At 47.9% G+C, this 23,326-nt stretch overlaps 1 protein-coding gene across 5 annotated transcripts; it reads left to right on the top strand.

Moving 5' to 3' along the window:
- Nucleotides 1–214: 214 nt before the first annotated feature.
- inpp5f (inositol polyphosphate-5-phosphatase F) lies at nucleotides 215–22,211 on the top strand. 5 transcript variants are annotated; one of them, XM_023833682.2, is made up of 21 exons: nucleotides 215–234; nucleotides 686–1,021; nucleotides 4,498–4,578; nucleotides 7,106–7,242; nucleotides 8,235–8,363; nucleotides 9,038–9,211; nucleotides 9,344–9,400; nucleotides 11,426–11,624; nucleotides 11,917–12,096; nucleotides 12,197–12,264; nucleotides 12,660–12,784; nucleotides 13,255–13,332; nucleotides 13,562–13,682; nucleotides 14,126–14,254; nucleotides 15,847–15,964; nucleotides 16,810–17,008; nucleotides 17,231–17,302; nucleotides 17,691–17,764; nucleotides 18,000–18,128; nucleotides 18,459–18,546; nucleotides 18,802–22,211. In XM_023833682.2, the coding sequence occupies exons 2-21, from the start codon at nucleotides 925–927 to the stop codon at nucleotides 19,934–19,936; spliced, it is 3,390 nt and encodes a 1,129-aa protein (XP_023689450.1). In that variant the 5' UTR covers nucleotides 215–234; nucleotides 686–924; the 3' UTR covers nucleotides 19,937–22,211. The 5 variants fall into 5 exon arrangements, with proteins under 5 accessions (XP_023689450.1, XP_072565475.1, XP_072565473.1 ...); XM_072709372.1 differs by lacking the exon at nucleotides 215–234 and adding an exon at nucleotides 3,259–3,292 and having other exon boundaries at nucleotides 623–1,021; XM_023833683.2 differs by lacking the exon at nucleotides 215–234 and having other exon boundaries at nucleotides 624–1,021.
- Nucleotides 22,212–23,326: the final 1,115 nt, after the last annotated feature.

Consider the following 23,326-nt stretch of genomic DNA (forward strand, 5'->3'; position numbering starts at 1 on the left):
ACAAGGTGCCAAAACATGAAACAAGAGTTTTGTATGGAGCATTAAAATGTAGCCATTTCCTGATTAATACTCCACAAATCGATGCAGCATCTGTGGAACGTGCTGGACAAACAAGTCTGATCCATGGAGGCTCCACCTCACAGCTTACAGGACATAAAGGATCTGCTGCTAACGTCTGGGTGCCAGATACCACAGGACCCCTTCAGAGGACTCGTGGAGACCAGGCCTCAGCGGGTCAGAGCTGTTTAGGCGGCAGTAGGGGGTCTTATAGGCAGGTGGTTTTAATGATATGGCTGATCGGTGTATGTTGTTCTCATTAAGTCATGGTAAATGAGCAGATTTCTAAGTAGATGCAGTGTATTGTTAGAAGGCAGCAGACAGACTTTGCTCTTTCCTGATGAAGTTGTACCATTCACCATTTCAAATCCCTCCTATAAGTCAACGGTTCATTACACTTCATCCTGTTTGCTTTACTGGGTTTATGAGAGCAATAATTGTGTACAGAAAGACACAAAAATACACAAAAACGAACAGAAATACACCCATGCGGGGTGGCACAGCAGTACACATTTGCGCCATTACCCTGTATAAACACCCCCACCCATGTTATACCGGGCGGAAGCCTTTGGAGAGGTGCGAGTCACATGACCACAGCAGCGTCACGTGACACCCGCCCCCCCCGCAGGAAACGACTCGGAGGACCGAGGAATGAGGAGCTGTCAGGAAGGAGAGCAGCAGGAACTGCGCGGCTCGTCCCCGGTCCCCCTACTCGCTCCGGGCTCCGCCGGCGTCGGCCTGTGAGCGGCATACACAACAAAACCACGCCGTTAAAGTGTTCAACGCGCCGGGGAACATGGAGGACTGAGTCGAGCGTCTTCTGGTCCGGCTGTTTTTTTCCACATGCTGTAATCGTTTACGGTGGAAATGGAGCTGTTTCAAGCCAAAGATCACTATATCCTACAAAAGGGAGACACGGCTCTGTGGTGCAGCAGGAAGGATGGAAAGATGGAGGTCAGACCCGGTGAGTAATACGGGCAGTCCCGGAAAAGCAGCCCCAAAGGCAGACTGGGTCTGGAGCATCGGCGCCGCCTGGGAAGCGGAGAAGGGTGGAAGGGAGGGTGTCTCTCTGGCCGCGTCCCCTCCGCGGCCGCCTGTCATCTGCCTGCGAGGTGGCATTGATGCCGTGTCCCACTTTCTGGAGACGGCTTCATAGACGATGCTCTAGCTGCCGATGGCGTTGTCACCTTGCCTTTTATAAATGTTACAGATCCCTGCCGTTCGCCGTGTCATTCCGCCTTTATAAATGTTACAGATCCCGTCCGGGGCTTGGCAACATTGTAACTGAACGCGCGGCAGCTTATTTACGGAAACCCGGCCGGCGGTTACATTCACCAGGGATCAGTCTCCTTAATGGGAATGATCCATGAGTTTGGGAAGCACAGCGGGAGTTAATGGCCCTTTATGTAATACGGTCATATTATTGCGATTTGCGATGCGATGTTTCCAATCTGGTTCGCGTTAATCATTCATTGTCTTTTTATATTTAAGAGGTTTACGCTGGAAGTTGTGATCACATCTCTAAAAAGGTTTGCCGGATATAGAAGAGAAAGCGTGGGAAATATATGTGTGTGTATCTGTGTCTGTGTGTGTGTGTACTCCGAGGTGCTCATCAAACCAGTTTCAGTTCTGTTACAGAATGTAGGGTTTGCTCTGTATCGCTTTAGTTAGTCACCGTACATCCGATTTTCTTTCAATACTTCCAGTCACTACATGATATTTAGCTTGTCTGTTTTGTTATGCTTACGTTTTAGCTTACAGTTGGTGGGGTTGACTCACCGTCAGTACTAACATGGTTCAAATTAAATTAAACCCAAACTCAGCATTAGTTGCTCAAAGCCACGTTAGTCACACGTGAATGAAGCATCTCTTGATGGTATCCGGATGATGATGGAGAGAGATGAGCGACGGCAGGATCTCTTTTGGGAATTAATGTACAATTCTACAAACTCCCGTGTTCTGGGTGAAGTGTTCCTTATGTCATATGCCTCACTCAGCTGTACCTGAGTGTGCAGCTTCCCTAAAGCAGTAGATCCAGCTCCCCAGGATCTGCAGGTGTTTGCCTTTGTTGTGAATCCTGTTAGCATCCAGAGAGCTGGCTTGCTGTGGGTCTTGCCTGTGAACGGCAGGAGAACCACCGCTGAAGGTATGAAGGTGATGAAGGTGATGGTCCTCATAGGGTTACCAGCCCTTTTGTGCTGAACGAGAGCCTTACTCAGACGGGTCTGGATCTCATGTTTCCGGGCTTAAGCTTCTCTAAGGGGGGCGGTGTGTGTGTGTGTGTGTGTGTGTGTTTGTGTGTGTGTGTGTGCGCGCGCTGCGGGTTAGGCCTCGGTGCCTGAGACCAGAAGGTCACCGGCTCGAACCCTGTCGGCAGAATAGTCACATGTCCATTGGGCCCTTGGCTCTCTCGGGGTGGGGTCACATCAGGGGGCACCCAAAGGTGGGCAGGATGGGGGATGCAGATAGAAACAGACCAATGTAGCCGCTCATGCAAGCCAAAGAGAAGCATCGCCCAAGCTGAGCTGCTGTGTGTGCGAGTGTGTGATCCAGCTGGGGCGAGTTAATATGGATCTGTAAATGAGGGTCAGTCACTGAACGCACCGCGTTCATTTACAACACTAACAATCTGTTGTTTATTGTGTGCTGGCTCAGGGAGGCTTTTCTCTCCCTCCCTCATTTTCAGGACTGACCGCGCTTTCTCCTCCGTCCTCCGTCCTCCGTCCTCGGCCCGGGAGGGATTTAGCGGCAGAGACGCAGTGACAGCGGCGGAGCTAATTGTCGTGACACGAGTTTTGACACCTCATGACTCGAAGTATATAAGGCAGAGTGGCCGACGTCAGATTCCCCATCTCTCTGTTGTCAACATTAGTGAGTCGCCCATATAATGAGAATGTAGCTCTGTGGAAGTTCTGGTGTTTCACATAGTCCAGTCCATCATTAATGTTTCTTTGATGATACTTAATATATTATCTCAACTGCAAGTATATGGTATTTTCTGAAATATTTAGTTTTTTACTGTTTTAGATTCTGTGGTGGTTTCTGCAGACGGTCTCTGATTTCTGTGTAGTCAGGAGTGACTGCTTTGCACTGACTGCTCACAATAAGATCTGTTAATCCTTGTTTGCTCTTTAAGACTTAACCTGATTTTTCTCTTTCATTAGTATTTATTTTCCGTTCTGTTCTGTTTGGTTCTTTCAGTCTGTCCCCATTCCGATACAAATATCTGTAAGAGGTGTGTGTTTCATAACTTTCATTACTATTTCTCTGTGTGTGTGTGTGTGTGTGTGTCCCCAGACCCCTGAGCTATAAGACGTGTGCTCCATTATTATTTCTATCTGTGTGTCCCCCACCCGAGCTGTAAGACGTGTGTGTTTCATTATCATTTCTCTGTTTGTGTCCCCCCGAGTCCCCCCCCCGAGCTGTCAGAGGTGTGTGTTCCCTGCTTCCCCACGGCTCTTTCCGTTGGCTGTGGAGAGACGCTGGCCGCCCTTAATAATTGATCGGTGTTTTGTGGCTGGCGGCCCGACTCGTGCACGGATAGCAGTGAGACCGGGCTCTGGCTGGCTGTGTCCGCCACTGCACACAGAGACGCCCCCGATGGCCAGCCTGCGCTTGGCTTTGTGCTGCCTCTCTCACATGGCCACTGCACACGTTAGCAGATCCTCTCAAATCCCTTGAGAATTGTTGTGGGTCTTCTTATGCCTGTCCATCATCATCATCATCATCATCATCATCATCATCATTATTATTGAATTTCTTGGAGACAGATTAGCATGGTTTCTAGTTCAGCACAGCCTGTTTACAGTTTATGTCCAATCTGCTTATACTCTTCATCTGTTAAACTTTTTGCCTCAAAGGGGCAAAAATGTTACATCTTATGTATTTAAGTAGCGTTTATTCTTTATGAATACAAGGTCAGCCTAATATTATTAAAGATGGGTGGACATTTTAGGTGAAATGTAGTTATATCATGAATTTTAGATGTGCCCTGAGTTAATTATTAACACCGGCATGCAGCATTTTCATTTTTTGCACCCCCCCCCCCCACATTCCTGCACAGTTAGTACGGTCTAGTGCTGAACCAGGTGTGCTGGTGGTGGAATAAACTGCCATGACGGGGGTGTTGGGTGGCTGAAGTGTAAACGCTGTAGTATTAACCATGTAGTGTGAACTTTGTATGTTTGTGTCGTGATGGATATTTGCTTTTCTGGCTGCCGGGGGGCTGCGCTGCGCGGGGTTGTCTGTGCGCCTGAAGCACAGTCAACGCGGCATGCGGGATGGTATGTGCTGCTATAGATAAGATGGTGAGAGACACAGGGCTGCACAGCTGACGTGCACGTGCCCGTCTTGCGGTGCAGACATGGCCGTGCCTGTTTGTAATGTGCTGCCCACCCCCCCTCAGAGTGACATGCCTCTCGATCTGCTTCCCATTGGCAGCCACCGACCTGCTGCTGGCCTGGAACCCGGTCTGCCTGGGCCTGGCAGAGGGCATCATCGGCAAGATCCAGCTGCACGCCGGTAAGGCTCCGGCCGCATTGCCTGTGTATCCCTGCGCATGTGATCCAGACCGCGGGGCCCGGCTGAGCTGCCTGCTGGTTATGACTGAGCCGGACTCTGTGTGTGCGTGTGTGTGTGTGCATTAGTGTGTGTATTTGTTTACGTGAATCTGTGTGTGAATTTGTGCATGTGTATTTATGTGTGCATGTACCCGTGCGTGTACCCTGTGCATTACCTGTGTGTGTGTGTCTGTGTGTATTTATGTGTGCGTGTACCCTGTGCAATACCTGTGTGTGTGTGTCTGTGTGTATTTATGTGTGTGTGTACCCTGTGCATTACCTGTGTGTGTCTGTGTGTATTTATGTGTGCGTGTACCCGTGCATGTACCCTGTGCATTACCTGTGTGTGTCTGTGTGTATTTATGTGTGCGTGTACCCGTGCGTGTACCCTGTGCATTACCAGTGTGTGTCTGTGTGTATTTATGTGTGCGTGTACCCGTGTGTGTACCCTGTGCATTACCTGTGTGTGTCTGTGTGTATTTATGTGTGCATGTACCCGTGCGTGTACCCTGTGCATTACCTGTGTGTGTGTGTCTGTGTGTATTTATGTGTGCGTGTACCCTGTGCAATACCTGTGTCTGTGTGTCTGTGTGTATTTATGTGTGCGTGTACCCTGTGCATTACCTGTGTGTGTCTGTGTGTATTTATGTGTGCGTGTACCCGTGCATGTACCCTGTGCAATACCTGTGTGTGTGTGTCTGTGTGTATTTATGTGTGCGTGTACCCTGTGCATTACCTGTGTGTGTCTGTGTGTATTTATGTGTGCGTGTACCCGTGCATGTACCCTGTGCATTACCTGTGTGTGTCTGTGTGTATTTATGTGTGCGTGTACCCGTGCGTGTACCCTGTGCATTACCTGTGTGTGTCTGTGTGTATTTATGTGTGCGTGTACCCGTGTGTGTACCCTGTGCATTACCTGTGTGTGTCTGTGTGTATTTATGTGTGCGTGTACCCGTGCGTGTACCCTGTGCATTACCTGTGTGTGTGTGTCTGTGTGTATTTATGTGTGCGTGTACCCTGTGCAATACCTGTGTGTGTGTGTCTGTGTGTATTTATGTGTGCGTGTACCCTGTGCATTACCTGTGTGTGTCTGTGTGTATTTATGTGTGCGTGTACCCGTGCATGTACCCTGTGCAATACCTGTGTGTGTGTGTCTGTGTGTATTTATGTGTGCGTGTACCCTGTGCATTACCTGTGTGTGTCTGTGTGTATTTATGTGTGCGTGTACCCGTGCATGTACACTGTGCATTACCTGTGTGTGTCTGTGTGTATTTATGTGTGCGTGTACCCGTGCGTGTACCCTGTGCATTACCTGTGTGTGTCTGTGTGTATTTATGTGTGCGTGTACCCGTGTGTGTACCCTGTGCATTACCTGTGTGTGTCTGTGTGTATTTATGTGTGCGTGTACCCGTGCGTGTACCCTGTGCATTACCTGTGTCTGTGTGTATTTATGTGTGCGTGTACCCATGCGTGTACCCTGTGCATTACCAGTGTGTGTCTGTGTGTATTTATGTGTGCGTGTACCCTGTGCATTACCTGTGTGTCTGTGTGTATTTATATGTGCGTGTACCCGTGTGTGTACCCTGTGCATTACCTGTGTGTGTCTGTAATCTTGCCAGTTCTCCTGTGACTAACCACAGCAGCTCCCCAGCAGATCTGAGCAGAGGTTCAGGCTCTCAGTTCCCATTCCACTGTGTGAGAAACCATTTGAGAAATGGTGACAGAGAACTGACAGACAGCTGGTGCAGGCACTGGGACCCCCAGTCATCCCTGTAATTCAGCGTCTCTGACTTCCAGATGACACCCAGAAGGCCCTTCCTGATTCTGTCACTCTAACAGTGACATGAGTCAAGTCAAACTTGCAATGTGAAGGCGGACAGAGAAATGAAATAACGTGCATCCAAGGTTTTAAAAGAGGCTTTTGTGCAGAACATGACAAAGTCAGACACACAAGACAATAATGAATAAATAAGTAAATATGCTGTAACATTGTGCAGGTTTCTAGTAGGGCTGTGCGGTGGGTTTGATCGCACATTATCTCAGACATAAGCAGCAGGCCTTTGAAAATGACAGCTGGTGTTTATCTGTCTGTCAGGTGAGCCGTCGTCACGTGACCCCAGGTGTGTTCAGGCCTCTTCATTCACTCTCACACGTTTCCTGATCCTGAAGTACTTTTGCCTTCAGCTCACCATTCAGAAGGGATCCCCCCTGAATTCCCCCCCCCCCCCCCGTGTTTACGACATGTTTGGAAATGCACACCTGCTGTTCACTTGCAGATATATCAGATGAGATCATATCTGCATAGACCAGAAGCTCCAATTCCAGGCAAAAAGTAACGATTTAAGGGTCCATTACCTTGAAAGATGGATACATTCCCATTCTGAATGACAGCAGCAGTTGCTTCCTTAGTGAAAAATTTCTCAAATAGTTTCTCTGTCCCGCCCCGGCGCTCTCTGGCTCACGCCTCGTGTCTTCACCCTGCTTTCCAGATCTCCCGCTGGGCCTGGTGCTCATCCGGCAGAAGGCGCTGGTCGGGAAGCTCCCTGGAAACCATGAAGTGTACAAGATTACCAAGATCGCCGTGGTGCCGCTCTCGGAGGACGAGCCACAGGACCTGGAGCTGGAGGTGAGTGGCGGCACCAACCGTCAGGTGCTCTGTGCCTTCTGCCTGTGGATAGAATGAGAGGGAGGCTGGATGGACCATTAATGCAAACATCAGACTAGTTGTTGTGGCTGCAGTCCTCTGCTGGGTGTTGCCCAAGCGGACGTCTCTTCTGAACAACATGTGGAATCTCTCATCCGCTTTCCCTGGAACAGTTCGTCATGTTCCTGTTGTGGATGCCATAGCAACGTTCACTTCCTGTGACTATGTCACAGGCATTGGCGCCCTCTGTGAGCCGCTGGTCCCATTAGGGCGGTGGTGATGCTAATGCGCTAATCGCACTTCCTCTGCTGGCTCCGCCTGCCAGTAGCCGCCTTAGAGAGGAGCTAAGATATCCTGGGGAGCAAGGAAATAGCATGTGAAGGTCCTGCCTACAGATGACATGTATAGGCAGTCAGGCTGGACTGCATGTATATTCGATTTATTTAGCTATTTATGCTTTCATCCAAAGTGAAATCCAGGCTCCGACAGTCCCTGGAGTGGTTGGGGTTAAGGGCCTTGCTCAAGGAGGGCTGCGTGACTCGGTGCAGCGGTCGCATCTGCGATCAGCGAGATAAGAGAAGCAAGAACCTGAAAGCCACAGTGCACACCAGCTCACAACCACATGCATGTGCATCAGTAGGACTAAGTGCTTCGTGCAGGACCAGCGAGGCATCTGAAGCAGTGCCTGGTCTGTCGGGGAGTGAGTGTCTGGGTGTGGCTGGGTGTGGCTGGGTGTGGCTGGGTGTGGCTGGGTGTGGCTGGGTGTGGCTGGGTGTGTCTGGGTCTGAGGAACAGTCATGTTCCTCAGTGTAATGTGGCTTTTCCAGCTCTTGTGCAGTACTATTTCTGCATCGCCTGGAGACTTGGTAAATGACTGTAAACGGGCCTGAAACCACGTCCTCTTCTGCTGTCCAGCTCCACCTTGATACAGCCTTTGATGATTTCCTGACAATGTTCATTGGTGTCTCTTTCAGTTGTGCAAGAAGCATCATTTCGGCATCAACAAGCCAGAGAAAATAGTGCAGTCCCCGGACGAGCCCAAGTTCTTGATGAAGACTCTGAACCAAATCAAGTCCAACGTCGCCGTGCCCATGAAGAAGAAGGTAACTGTCCGGAAACTCCACACCAGAGTGTGGCGATCGTGTCCTTCCTCGTCTAAAATGAAAACGTGTTGCGGGTCAGATGTGTGTGGGGCAGGCACTTCACCAGAGCTCAAAGCCCCTCTGACCAATCATATTTGAGAATTCAACAGTGTTGGGGTACAACAGGGGTTCATTGATATATTCACATGACTCCTTCAGCCTTTTTATCTGCTGATGATAAGTCGGTGTTGGTACTAGCCGTCACCTGGTCACCTTCACCAATCGCGTTTCCCTAGTTACTCATACCTGGCTCTGGTTGACTTGTGCAGGTTGTCATTAATGCATACCAGGTATGTTTCTGTGACATTGTTTGGCTAATCATTTTGTTTGTTTACAATGGTAGATAGTGACCCCCCCACACACACTTTCTTGGCCAGTTGTCTTGCTGCCCACTGTACCCTGTGCTGATACCTTGTTGTCATACTACCAATAGCAGAAAGGCTTGCAAGAGAATAACTACAGGTTTAGGCGTTTGTCCCAAAAAATGCCTTGGAAGTGATGAGGGCTTGGTGGTAGATGTTTCTCTGTGACCTGCAGCCTCCTGCCCAAGTTACATCCTCCTCCTCGCGTCCGACGACCCCCTATGCCGCCACTTGACGAAGCCAATGGACCTGTAACCTGTGCTTCTGCCGCAGGTCAAGGAGAACAAGGAGAAGGAGCGTCTGGAGAAACGTCTGCTGGACGAGTTCTTCAAGATATTCATGGACTCCGACTCCTTCTTCTACAGCATGACGTATGACCTCACGAACGCAGTCCAGAGGCAGGGGGGTGTCGGGAAGCCGGAGGTGCCGCCGCCGCTCTGGCAGCGGGTGAGGACGGGTCGTTCCGGAAAAGTGGAAGTGAAAGCGGTCATCGTGAGCGGGTGATTCATCCGCTGCGCTGAAAGTGCATGTCGCCTCTGAAGTCCTTTCTGATCTGCTTGCTTGTTCCTTCCTGTCAAGGTGGACGATCGTTTTTTCTGGAACAAGCACATGATTCAGGAAGTCATTGATCTCCAGGTGAGTTTCTTCTGGAAACTTTTCCACTGTTTCCAGCTCTTTTGTGATGAATTGACCTTTCAGTGTGCTAATAATTAATGGTCATAGGGGCTTCATTCTTTATTGATGAGACACTCCCAGCTGACTCTCTGTGCTCAGAGTGGCGTCTCTGGTCCAGCAGTAGAGGTGTAGAGTGAGCAGTTACTCATAGTCTCATCTCCTCCATGACTTCTGACTCGCATTCCCAGTGTCTGACAGTCTCGTTTCGGGAGTCGTCTGCTGGTGCCCCACACTGAACTGTGTACGGAACCCCAGCACATCCGCAGCTTATGCAGTGAGCTGGAAATCAGCTTGTGGGACAGTGAGACAGTGGCTCTTTGCAGAGCCTGCAAGGTTGGGGGTTCGAATCGTGTGTGTGTGTGTGTGTGTGTGTGTGTGTGTGTGTGTGTGTGTGTTCTCCCCATGTACGGCATGTTTCCTTGGAGTTCTCCATGTGCAGCCAGGCTAATTGGCGTCTCTGAATTACACAAACTGTGTGACTGTGCGCGTTTGTGCCCTGTGCTGCCGGGGACGGGCTCCAGGCCGCTCTGAGCACAGATGGAGGGTGCAGGGTTTAAGGCTGATTCCTTGCTGCATTCCTGCCACCGTGGCCCTGGACGTGCTAAAGCTTGTGTATGGGACTGAAGCGAGAAGCTTCCCCCGATGAACGTGTCTGTACAGAAACTCCACAGAAGTGACATTCTTGGCTGCGTACTTCAGATGACGTGTTTCGGCTGCCATTTCGGACTTGCTTTGGGTTTTTTAGCAGATATCTGCAGCCTGCATGCTGACTTCAGGATCTGCTCTGCATAGATATGCAGCCTGTGTGGTGGACTAGGTGAGGTGTTACTGTCCACAAAGGGGAACTGAAAGAGTTTTGTTTTGGTCTAAAGTAGCTTTTGATGAGGTTTTGTCAGTATTTGTGACCTGACAGCAGACCCTGTTCTTAAATTCTTCATTAGAATAACAGCCAAATCTTTATCGTCACTTTGTACAAATGGCGTTTAGCAGCAGTAAAGCAGAAATATGCACAGACACAGACATTAAATGCAGAATCACACATGGATGGATGTAAGAATATGCAATATACACGATAACCATGCAAAATATCAAATTGCAAATTGCAGCAGGAATTACCACTGAGGGCATGAGGGAGATAATTTAAGGTGATAGACGTGCTGGGGGAGACATGGGGAGAGTCTGGGAGCTGCTGTGTTCACATCAGTAAGCTTGACCCTGCAGTTGCATTGTCATTGCTTATGCAGAAATGATTTTCTGTGAAGTGGAAGCACCTGCCAGGCGGTGACTGTGCCGGGCTGTGACTGTGCCGGGCTGTGACTGTGCCGGGCTGTGACAGTGCCGGGCTATGACTGTGCTGGGCTGTGTCAGGATTGCTGTATGACACACCGGGGCAGAGCTGATTTACAAAGTGAACTTGGACTGTTAGCTTCCTCTAAGTTCAAGTTAAATTTCGAATGAAGAAGCAAACTGTGAACCCTTTTTTATGTGGAGATGATGATAAGCTAGCAAGCGCATTTTATCAGGGAATTATTTGTTGGACTAGTAAATTATTTAACATTAACTATAGAATTAGAAATAACCGATTTATTTACATCACATTGAGGAGTTTAGACAAAAACTAGCGTATGTAAACGGACATTTTGCTGAGAAACTGAGAGAAGCAATTGTCACCCTCTCTCACTCCCTCACGAATCCCTTTTGTAGCCTTAATTTTCTTTTCTGATAAGCAGATTTTAACTTCAGCCTTTTACTCACTTACTGGGATTCACACTGACTTCGAACATTTGTAAAATTATTTGTAAATGTGAAATGACATTTTAATGTAATTTTAATGATAATCCAATATAATATTATGTTTAAAATTGTTTATGGCCCCTGTCACTTCCTAACTCCCCTGCTCTACAGCACCCCCTGCTGCTTATCTGTTTCCCAACATCTACAAGAAAGTTTGCTCCATGTCATTTCCTTGGTGTGGGTCTCCATCAGGTGCCACAGGTGGACTTCTGGGTGACTCCCATCATCCAGGGCTTTGTGCAGGTAGAGGAGCTGGTGGTGAACTATAACGAGACAGTGGAGGAGGACAGGAGCAGTCCTGAGTCTCCCCAGCAGGAGGCGACGTGCATTGATGATATCTACCCCCGCTTCACCGTAGCTATCATTTCCCGGCGGAGTCGGCATCGTGCAGGTATGGGTCAGATGACTCTGGGGATAAGGGTTATGATCCTGTGTCAGTCAGGGGATGTGACCTCATCACTCAGGTCATGGTGATGGTTGGAGGTGTGGCCACACCCCCTACTGTTAGTCTTATTGGCTGAACTGCAGATTCTAATGAAGCATCGAGGAGCTGATAACCTGTGTGCTATTTGTTAAACTTCCTGACCCGACATCACTGTTAAATGTGAATAATGTGAATGTTTATTCATCATGCTGGTGATAATGTGAGTGGCCGTGCTGTGTTGTGTCTCCCACGTCTATAGGCATGCGCTACAAGCGACGCGGCGTGGATGATGATGGCAACGTGGCCAACTACGTGGAGACAGAGCAACTGATCCACGTCCATAACCACACCCTGTCCTTTGTTCAGACCCGTGGCTCTGTGCCCGTCTACTGGAGCCAGGTCGGCTACCGCTACAACCCCCGACCACGTCTGGACAAAGGCGAGAGACTTAAAAATAGACCGTCGGCACAAGAGAGGAGGGGAAACTGCCAGAGGGCAGCACAGGCCGATTCTGAATTCCGTTTCCCCCTGTGTTGCAGGTGAGAAAGAAACTGCCCCCTGCTTTGTGGCTCACTTTGAAGAGCAGTTAAAGACCTACAAGAAGCAGGTGAGACGGACGACACCTCCTGGGCAAGGAGACATCAGGCGGCTGATTGGCTGTGGGACTCCATGTGACGGATCGCAGCATCAGCTCCATCGGGGCCTTAATTACAGCTCATACACAGTTTGGCATGAATTTCAGGAAAAATGCTTACACAGTGAAAGGGCTATGCTCACAAGCACGTGTTCACTAGTACACAAAGCTTTTGGTTTATAGCATTATATTAAAATCAGTGTATCGTTTTAATGGCTACAATAATTCAGGAGTTTTTCGTAAATGAGAAATCATAATTGACCAAACAGGATATTGTTTGTGGATGGGAATACGTGCAGTAGTGTCTTAATAATTTTTGTACTTTTTTTGTGTGTGTGTAATTCAAGATCTCTCCTCTTGTGGAACAGGTGATCATTAATTTGGTGGACCAAACCGGGAGGGAGAAGCTGATTGGAGATGCTTATCTGAAGCAGGTTCTGCTCTACAACAATTCAAGCCTCACTTACGTTTCATTTGACTTCCATGAACACTGGTAAGGACACCAGTAACTCCATGGGAACTCCACCCCCCCTCTCCATCCGCCCTCCTTTGTGTGATGTAATCCCTTACACAAGCCAGCACTGTACGATTTCGGCGAGCCAAAACTGCAACATTAACCGACTTGGGTCTGATAAATTGTGAAATATTTCTCGGGGGGGTGGGGTGGGGGGTGGGGGGGGTTAGGGGGCGGTGTCTGTGTGCAAACTGATCCTGGGGTGTACTTTTACGTTTCCGTAATGAATTTATTCATGTGCTGAGAAGATGCTGTGTCCCACACCACCGACACTTTCTACAGCTGTCCGTTTACTGAATCGGGGGGGGTGAATTAGTCATAATGCTAACCTTCTAACCCTAACCCTAACCCTAACCCTGACCCTGACCCTCCATCAGACACCACCCCCCATCCCTTAAATCCCAGTGCAGACTGTTGTCTTCCCAATAATTCCTGCTTGTGTCCCCTAGCCGAGGAATGAAGTTCGAGAACGTACAGACCCTCACCGATGCCATCAGTGACATCATCACAGACATGAAGTGGTGTTGGTGAGTGGCTATCTCTCTGCCGGCGTGGTTCTGCCTGGGGGAACCCGATTGGCTTGTCACATGGCTACAGTCACATGACACAGACTGTCTCATTTAATTACCCCTCAACTTTCACTCAGTCAAAGTAGCTTCACTTAAACTCCAACAGAGGAGGGGTGGGGTTTCTGCTGTGTCATCTGTGCCTTTGTAGAGAGATCAGATCTGAGGCTGTACCCCCTGCTGCTCATAGGGTGGACCAGGCCGGGGTCATCTGTCACCAGCAGGGCATCTTCAGGGTCAACTGCATGGATTGCCTGGACAGGACCAACGTGGTCCAGGCTGCCATCGCACGGGTCGTTATGGAGCAGCAGGTGAGTTGTGATGGTACATCCTCGTTAGCGTGTCCACGTTACCCTCGTTAGCACATCCTCCTTAGTGCATCCACGTTAGCACATCCTCGTTAGCACATCCTCGTTAGTGCGTCTACGTTACCCTCGTTAGCACATCCTCGTTACCCTTGTTAGCGCATCCTTGTTATCGTGTCCTCGTTACCCTCGTTAGCGCCCTCATTACCATTCCTCATTACCCTCGTTAGCGTGTTCTCATTACTGTGTCCTCATTAACCTCGTTAGCACGTCCTCGTTACCGTGTCCTCGTCACCCTCGTTAGCACGTCCTCATTACCGTTCCTCCTTACCCTTATTCGCATGTCCAGGCCTGAAATGCCAAAGACCCCATGCCCTCGTGACTCACCTGACCTGGTCCTTCGTGCCAATCTTGCACCCATCTGTCTGTCTCCCTTCCGCCCGCTGCAGCTGAAGAAGCTGGGCGTGATGCCGCCAGAACAGCCACTGCCGCTCAGATGTTACCGCATCTACCAGATGATGTGGGCCAACAATGGAGACACCATCAGCCGGCAGTACGCGGGCACCGCGGCCCTCAAGGTAGGCCAGGTCCATGTTCCTGGGGAACGAGTGCAGTAACACCCCCTGCTGCTTTGACCAGCCTTGTCTGAACTTGAACCATGAAGTTGAACATTTCACAAGAAGGTAGAATAATATACTTTTTTGCGTAAACACATTTTAGTAGTTTCCATAAAAAAAACCCTTATGTTGACACGTTGTGGTGAAGTCTACAGCGCCAGGGGCGTCGTAGTGGGGGGAAAAAGGGGACTGAATTACCAGGGCCCCATGTGGGGGGAGGGCCCCTAAGGAATCTGGAATTTTATTTTCCTTTAAATATTAATATTATTCAAAGATCACAATAAATGTTGCTATCTAATGTAAATTTAATTTTTGTGGGAAAATAAATCGGTTGACGGATTGAATTGTGTCCTAGCTTACAGTGCCTGAGGACAAGCACCCTCACCCCTTGCAATGGTATAGTCTTCACCGGGCTTTTTAACTAGCGCATTTAATTTAGCGGTCATTCTGATGAAACAGCTAAATCCGTGTTGGAAGATGATGCTAAAGAAAGCTAAATCCGGTTTTCAAAAAAGAAAAGAGAGGCAAGAAAGAAACAAAAAAATAAATGAGGGAAAGCAACTGCTTAGAAACTTTTTTTCCCAAGAAACGTGAGCCCAAATGTGAAAGCAAATAGCCTACATTAAATGAACTGTGATTATTAAAAACTTAAATACCACCGCGAAATTACACATAGCTTAACATGATGTACTGTAGATAAGTGTATTTTTTTTTGTTTGCTTAACCCCCTGGGTTACACGGCATCGTCGGCGACGACGCGTATCTTTCTCGTCTATTTCAGTTTATATCTCGCTGAAATGTTTGTGTAGAATCATGGAAAAAACGCTGGCTAAATCTGTAATCTGTCTTCTTTTCAAAATTCCATTGTCGAAGGTATTTAAAGTTTTTAAAATTAGATTAAATCGGCAAAAAGTAAACCATGTCACCTTTCTTTGTTTTCCCTGCATGGGGGGCGTGTAGTACCGCCTTCGCGTGAAGATCGCTATTCACATTCTAAACAGCCGCACTTCCGCGTATCCCAGTGAGCACTAACTGGGATATAAGTTTGTGTTTAGCTTTTTGCCCATTGCCATTTTTCAGTGTTTTCTTTTTGCCCTTTTTTAATGAAAAACAAAACTGGACTCACTAGTCATTTATCTTTCATTATAAATAAAGTAGTTTGTCAATGTGGAAATCTGAAATGGCATTTTCTTTTATGTAATAATAATAAATAGGCTACTTGATAAAAAGCTGTTCTCTATAGCCAAATGCAAGTGTGTCCAATTTTCATGCAGGCCTATGATGTTAGGCTACCTTTGGAGACATTTCCTGTTATGGCTTTTAATCATTCTACAAATAAAACCAAATTCCAGTGAAGTCTTGTGTGATTAGGCTGTTTTTTTTTTGGGGGGGGGGGGGTGGGCATGGGCACTGTTTGTGCATAGGGCCCAGAATTTCGTGCTACGCCCCTGTACAGCGCTTATGAATTTCTGATAACTTGACTGTACATTTGCTTACGATTTTATCCGGATCAAGCAAGTCTGTTTTCATTTCATACATATTTTATTTTCAAGGGGGATTTCACCCGAACAGGAGAGCGAAAGCTCGCTGGAGTGATGAAGGATGGCGTGAATTCAGCCAACCGGTACTACCTGAACCGCTTCCGGGACGCCTACAGACAGGCCGTAATTGGTGAGGCATAGCAGTTTGGTGAGAGTTTGGTGGCCTTATGCTGTGTTTCATTTACCTCATTTAGAGGTCGGAAGTCGTAGCTGGAAATGACATCACACCCAAGTTAACCGCGTTCCAGTACAGCAAGTCTGAAAACCATTTAGCAATACCTGTTTCAAAAAGCAAGGTTTCTTGCTTAGCCTGACCACTTGCCAGGTTTAATTTACCCCAGTTTAAATGCCCTTTTATCTTTGTTCACTTTCATGTAGCTCCGAGGCACGTTAAATCCAACAAATTATCCGGCTAAGCAAGAAATCCCCAGTTCTAGCTAGGTTCACTGTTAGCCATCGTTAGCAATATCAGTTAATAACAATGCAATGTGATATTTTGTGCATACAAGCACTGTAGCAACACGTCCACAAGTGGAGGTTGGACAGTACTGTGTGTGTGACCAATTTAATAAAACATGAATAAGACATGCATGCTAATAAACACTATATAACTAAAACTCTTCACTTCTGTTGATGAAGGGTACAGCAGTCTTCAATTATGAGGTCAAAGTTGCAAAGATTCCTCTGACTTTCTGAGTCGCAATTCTGATTTCAGGGGCATTCCAGACTGGGAACTCAGAATTTCTGACTTCTTAGTTCAAATGGAATTCAGCATTAACCACGGCCACAGCATGTGGTCTAGAACCCAACGTAGCCTGTGACTGGAAGCTTGCAGTTTCCAATCCCCGACTCAGGAGTGATTTTTCATTGATTTTCATGTTTTGTAGGCAGGACCTTCTGAAGGTATGATGGCTATGAAGATCCTGACTGAGTTTCTGCTACATAAATAAACCGTATATATTATCCATTCTATAGACCTGATGATGGGCACACCGGTGACAGAAGACCTGTACTCCATCTTCAGCAAAGAGAAGGAGCACGAGGAGAAGGAGAAGGCACGCCAGAGGGTCCAGCAGGAGCAGGTCAGCCTGCTGCTGCAGACCTACATGCAGCTGCTCCTGCCCGACGACGAGAAGTTCCACGGGGGCTGGGCCCTCATCGACTGCGACCCCAGGTCTTAGTGCCCGCCTCCGCTGGCTAGAGCACTGTGTCTAATACTAAAGCATCGCCTGGAACAGCTGCCCATTTAGAACTGACCCAGCTAGCACTTGGCCGTGAGCTTTTAGTAATGCATTGATTTCTGAGCCTAATGATTTAACTGCTTGAAGGACTGCTGTGTAACAAGGGAATGTCGAGCCACGTTTATCCTGAATGGTGTACCTCTCACCTCCTACAGCCTGATCGACGCGACTCACAAAGACGTGGACGTTCTCCTCCTGTTGTCCAACTCAGCGTACTATGTGGCCTAGTGAGTCCAGCCGACCGAGTCCCATCTGGGGGGGGTTTCAGGAGAAGGTGGAGTCTCTTGGGGGGGTTGGCATCCGCCGCGTGTGAGTCAAGCATGCTCTTCTTAAGAGGAACCTTCAAGCAGGGGCTTGTGTCTTTGGTCGCTGGGCGCCTTCTTCCATGTGGGTCATATCTTCCAAGGCCTGATGACCTGCATATCAGAATCATAACCAGCATCATCAGCCAAGTATAATGCTCACACAGGGATTTTGTTAATGGCTGTCATACATACCACAGATACATTCACTGTTTAGACAATAGTCACATACAGTCCAGTAAGTGTATAAAAAATGCAAGATGTGGAATATTATTGTTTGAATTACACTTCAAATTGCTTTCTTTTGCTACAGCTACGATGACGAGGCCGATAAAGTCAACCAGTATCAGCGTCTCAGTCTGCAAGGTTTGGAGAGGATTGAAATCGGTGAGGATTCGATTCGGCAGAGCAGAGGGTCCTTAGTACTCTGTGCAGAGGAGCTGCTCATGGCTGTGAAGCAGAAAAGGCCCCAAATCGCTTTCAAACAGGAACGATTCAGCCATCTTTTATTTCATGTCATGCTATAAGCAGATGCCGTGCAGCGTGGGCTTCATACGTGCCTTTTACATGTGCGGCAGGGAGCTGACACGCGACACCTGTGTGTGCTATGCCCTGTTCGCAGGTCCTGAGCCCACCCTCTTTGGGAAGCCTAAGTTCTGCTGCATGAGGCTTCATTACAGGAATGGAGACACATCGGGCTATTTCCACACCCTGAGAGCAGTGACACGCAGCCCCGAGGACGATGGCAAAGGTACTGCAGGTCGTAATATATCCTACCTAACTGCTGAAAATACAGTCAGGTTTTTCTGCTACAGGAAACAACACGATGATCATGGTGATGGTGGTGGTGGTGATGATGATGATGACAGTGGTGGTGGTGATGATGGTGATGGTGGTTGTGATGATGATGGTAATGATGATGATGATGATGCTGAAGACGACGACGACGATGATGATGATGGTGATGAATATGATGGTGACAGTGGCAGCTGTTGATTATGATAATAAAAAATAATGATGAAAACTGCATGAATATTTGTACAGTAATAAAGACTGGCTGCTTTTGGCTGTCGCCACTCAGACACCTTGCAGTGTATAGCTGAGATGCTCCGCATCACCAAGCAGGCCCTGGGCTTTGACGTCCAGGTCGTGGAGAAGAAGCTGGAGAGGTACGTCACTGGCTCCCACATGCCTGTTGAGTCTGTGGCTCCTCAGAAAAGCACTTCAGCTCCTTCCCTTTTCCATTGTGCACCTAGGAATATTTCCTAAATATTTATGGTGCTTTTCTTTTCGGAGTAACGCATGACTTTGTGTTGCTCTGAAGATTCTCTTCTTTTAAAGGCTGCTCTAACATTTGGGAAATGTCTGTGTTGTGTCACATGACAGGAATTCATGTGTTCATTGGCTTCTGAAATGTTCCTTAGGAGGCACAGTAAACCTCACGAAGGTATCGTCGGCATCGGATCACGGAACCCGGACCAGGTCTTCGGCAGTTCCGGTCTTGCCCAAGGGAAAAACTTCCTCATGAACAAGTTCTCCTCGCTGAACCAGAAGGTGAAGCAGACGAAGTCTACCGTCAACATCGGTAACTTCAAGCCACTGGGGAAGCTGGGAAACTTCCCAAAGCCGGACGTGAAGGTTAACTTCCTGAAGCCCAACATGAAGGTCAACCTGTGGAAGTCCGACAGCAGCCTGGAGACGACAGACAGCAACCTGGGGGCAGCGGGTCTCAAGAACCATTCTGACACGTCCGACCTGGAACTCTCTGACTCCGACTCCTGCCACTCTGATGAGCAACCGCACTCCGGTTCCCTGGAGAACGTAGACTATGTGCTCCCCAGCTGTGGTATAGTGGCCTCTAGACCACGCCTGTCCAGTCGCTCCCAGTCGATCAGCAGCGTAGAACTGACTATCCCTTCTGCTATCCGAATCACCACCTGCGACGGTCAGATGGTAGAGCAGGGCGAGACTGCTGAAGACGAACAATCTCCGGAACTGGCGCTGGAAGCCGAAGAAGACATCCTGATTGACTTCGGGAGTTCCATGGATGCCTACTGCCACCAGTTTGTCCATGATGCACAGAGTAAAGTCACTAAAGCACAGGAGGAAGTGACAGGGGTTCCTCGGCAGGTCCCACAGGAACCTTTCAGCAGTAAACTTCAAGAGGAAGCAGGAGGTCAACCCAGCACGACCCAGATTTCCAGACCATCTCAGTTGGACGTCCAGTCCTCTACATCCAACACGAACCTGCTAACCATCCAAGCTCCATCGTCCACTGCATCTTGTTCCTCCCAGAAGAGCCTGGGCTCCCATGCTGAGGGGAGCACGGGGCCCTCCCCCGCTGACGGTGGAGGCAGCCGTGTGGCGTCTCCTTTCGCCAAGATCAAGAGCTCGATGGCCCAAGTGGCCAACCTGACACAGGCCGGGCTGACTCAAGGGATCAACTTTGCGGTGGCGAAGGTCCAGAAGAGCCCGGAGCCAGACAGCGTTGAAGAAACTCAGCAGAATGAGCTTAAAGCGATGTTTACACAGTGCCAGACCAGGATTATCCAGATCTAGTGGTCTCTCTCTGTCTCGTTTAGACTCCCAGTTGGGTGCGACTTAAATTCTAGTTACGTAGCAGTAGAAATAAGCTTGCACCAGTCGCACCAACGTAGCCGGTAGCTAATGACTCAGTTCTAAGATTCTTTGTTGGTTACCTGATGTTTACAGCCAGTGTGTGCAGCATATACTCTAACTAGGTGTAACGGTGTCCTCAGGCCAGCGATACCCTGTCTCTTGACTGTTGTGAATTGCTCCATTTGTGTCGCATGTCATGTTTGTAGCAGCGTAGGCAGATCAGAGCGGGGAAGTCCAATTGCATGTCAGTAGCGTTGATGTAAGAAAGCGTCGAGATCCTAAATGTACATTTATACCTACTGAGCTCCACTGGTTCACTTCTAGCACTGTTTACAGCACTGTAGATGTTTGGGGAAACCCAGAGAGACACCGTCCGTGGCCTGCACTGGGCAGAGCAGCAAGACATGCGAGGTTATGGTAATCCTTAAAAATGCACGCAGGTCACCTCCCCCCTTTTGATCTTGGGAAATGTTTGCCCTCAGATGAAAGGTTAAGAACGCGAGCTGTTCAGAGCGCCGTCATACCATTGGCTGTAGTTACCAATAAAGCCATTAAAATCAGCTCGCACTGGCTGTACTTACCGAGAAAGCCGTCATACCCGGATCCTATTGGCCATAGTTATCGAGAAAGCCGTCATATCGGCTCGTATTGGCTATACTTGGGAAGAAAACAATCATTCCTGGCTATAATTTCTGAGAAAGCCATCATGCCTGGGTCTTATTGGCTGACCTACCGAGGAAGCCGTCATATCCGGCTCCTATTGGCTATACTTGGAGAAAAAGCTGTCATACCCAGCTCCCATTGGCCGTAGGTACAGATAAAGCTGTCAAGTGCGAATCGTTCACCTGAATGACTCCTTCAGTCTTTTGTCTCAGGATTCTACTTTGTGTAAATAACAGCAGATGGTCTTGGGTTCAGTTCCAGAGCCACTGTTTTAAGCTTCAGAAATGGTACTTATGGTGAATTGCTTCTGCAATGTGTACACATTAAGTCAGAAATCTCCACTGAGAAAGTGGCATTGGTAAATCTAGAGTTTGACACTGACAAAGACATGCCAGGGTACGTTCTCGTCTGTGTGCTGTAATTAGGGATATTGGTATAGTCGGACATTCAGGCACCAAAACCCGCCATTTTAAATCACTTTTTCTGTATCGTGAGCGAGGAGGGAAAGTTACACAAGTAGCAATTGTTAGCATTGACCTGATGCCTCACCTGTTTCAAGTTCACGTCAAAGGTCATAATTGTGGTAATACAGCAGAAGCTACAACATCGTTTTATGTACCAGAATCTTAAACATAAGCCTTAACATAAATAATATTCTATGCGATTGAGATACTTGCTAAAATCCAGCCGTAGAAGTGGACATTTTTCTTCATTAGTTATATATATATATACATGGAATTAGGGTCGTCCAGGTGAGCTGACAGTTATCTCCAGTTATCTTCCATGGCATCGCAAGAAGGTCCGATTAGCAGGCCTCTTAGCAACATGGTAGCATTGCAGTGGCCTTTGCTGTCAAGTGCTAAAACTGCATCACGCCAGCATCACCTAGGATGGCTGGCTTTCAGTTGTGGTTCTACTGCATTTAGCCGCACTCTGGGTTCTTCTCTGGGGGGGCTGGGGGTGTCGGCTGGAGCCTCACATGCCTGGCTGCCATGCCGTTCGACCTCAGAAGCCAGTTAGCGCAGGCACATACCGAGACTGATACGCATGTCCCTGTTGGATGTTTTAATGTAAAGAGATTCTTCTGTTTCTCATTGTTTGTTTGCTTTGTTAAATTGCACATTTGCCGTTTTTTTACTGAATTTGTGAGGCAGTTATTTTGTTCTTGCTGTAAGATTCCGGGCTCCCTCCACTCAATATGACGTTTGGCCTGCTATGCTGATTTAGCACACAGCTACACCACGCACATAGCTGACGTTACTTAACACTGTTGCGGTTTATTTTATGCTGCATATTCTCAATCAGCATGATATATATATTTTTTTTTAATCACTTTTCCCTCCATGACCGAATCTGACATGCTCAGTTTGTTGGAATTTTGTTTATTGCATATTAGGGTAATTATTTATTCTTTTAATCACTCTACTGTGTTTTCTCTTAGACTGCAATGTTAAAGGCAACTACAAATTGGCGACGACAGTGCAAGCCTCTGTATTTTAAAATGTGAGGAATGTATATGGGGTATTTTATTAGTAAAACCAATCCTAATATTCCTCTGTGTTGCTGTGTTATTCTTTTCGCCATTTGTTACGGCTAATTATGTCTATGACGTATAATCATGTTTGTGGGTTCTGAGCATTTTATGGGTCTTAAAGTGACCTACATAAAACGCTGTTTTCCTTACAGTGACCGTTTTTAGGTGGTCATCATCATTCAGATTGGCTGTCATGTTCTTCGCTATATTTACTTCGACCTGTTATACAACCGTGTGGACGCCCTCCTGACCCCGGGCTCATTTTAGGTTCTCGTCCTGCACTTAACGTCCTCGTATTCCTCAGATGAGGTAAGTGGCCACTGCTGACTCACCCATGATCGTGAGACCACCTGTTCCCTAGTGCCTGGTGTCCGTCTGTAACCTCAGCCTGTCCTAACCTGCGCTCAGGTTAGGCCTGGGTGCTTTTAACCGGAAGGTTGCCGGTTTGAATCCCACCCCTGGTAGAACTGCTCAGATCTTCTTTGGGCCCTTGAATGTGGCCCTTTAACCCCCTGGAAGGCTCCAGATAAACAGCAGACCTTGTGCTCAGATCCCAAGCTTCTCTCGCACCTCTGCATGGGTCTCAAACCGAGAGCAAGATGTCACATGTGAAAGCTAAGCAATTCCGACGTACTTGTGCAAATGGCAAAATAGTGTCATTCCTTTCAAGTAAAATTTTTTCATTTCAGAGTGACCAGAAGAACACCCCCTTGGACATGAAGGTAGGCTGAGCAATTCGAAAGCAGTGCACATTACATTCAGCAGGTACTTCAAACCCATTGCTCCAGACATTTCATATCGGTTTTATATTCCAGAGACTTGTAGCATTTTTTTTGGGGAGGAAATGGAGGATGTTCGACGCAAGTGGTAAATGAAAGATGCTGTGTAGATATAGAGGCTGCATGACCCCGAACTTCACTCCTACTCGATGCCTGTGGGAACTGTGAATCAAAACACTCTAGACAGCTCTAGACAGTACAAATTTGACTTTATTCGTGTTATAAGTCAAGTTTCTAAAATATCAGTATAAATCTCGTGTAAAATGGAAGGTTGGTTGATGGGTCAAATTCTCAGTCTGTCACATTTAATCCATTCAGTGCTTGTTTTAATGCCAGTGAGCTAAAAATGGCAGA

The sequence above is a fragment of the Paramormyrops kingsleyae genome, chromosome 3 (assembly GCF_048594095.1).
Source record: "Paramormyrops kingsleyae isolate MSU_618 chromosome 3, PKINGS_0.4, whole genome shotgun sequence".
NCBI classification, from domain to species: domain Eukaryota; kingdom Metazoa; phylum Chordata; class Actinopteri; order Osteoglossiformes; family Mormyridae; genus Paramormyrops; species Paramormyrops kingsleyae.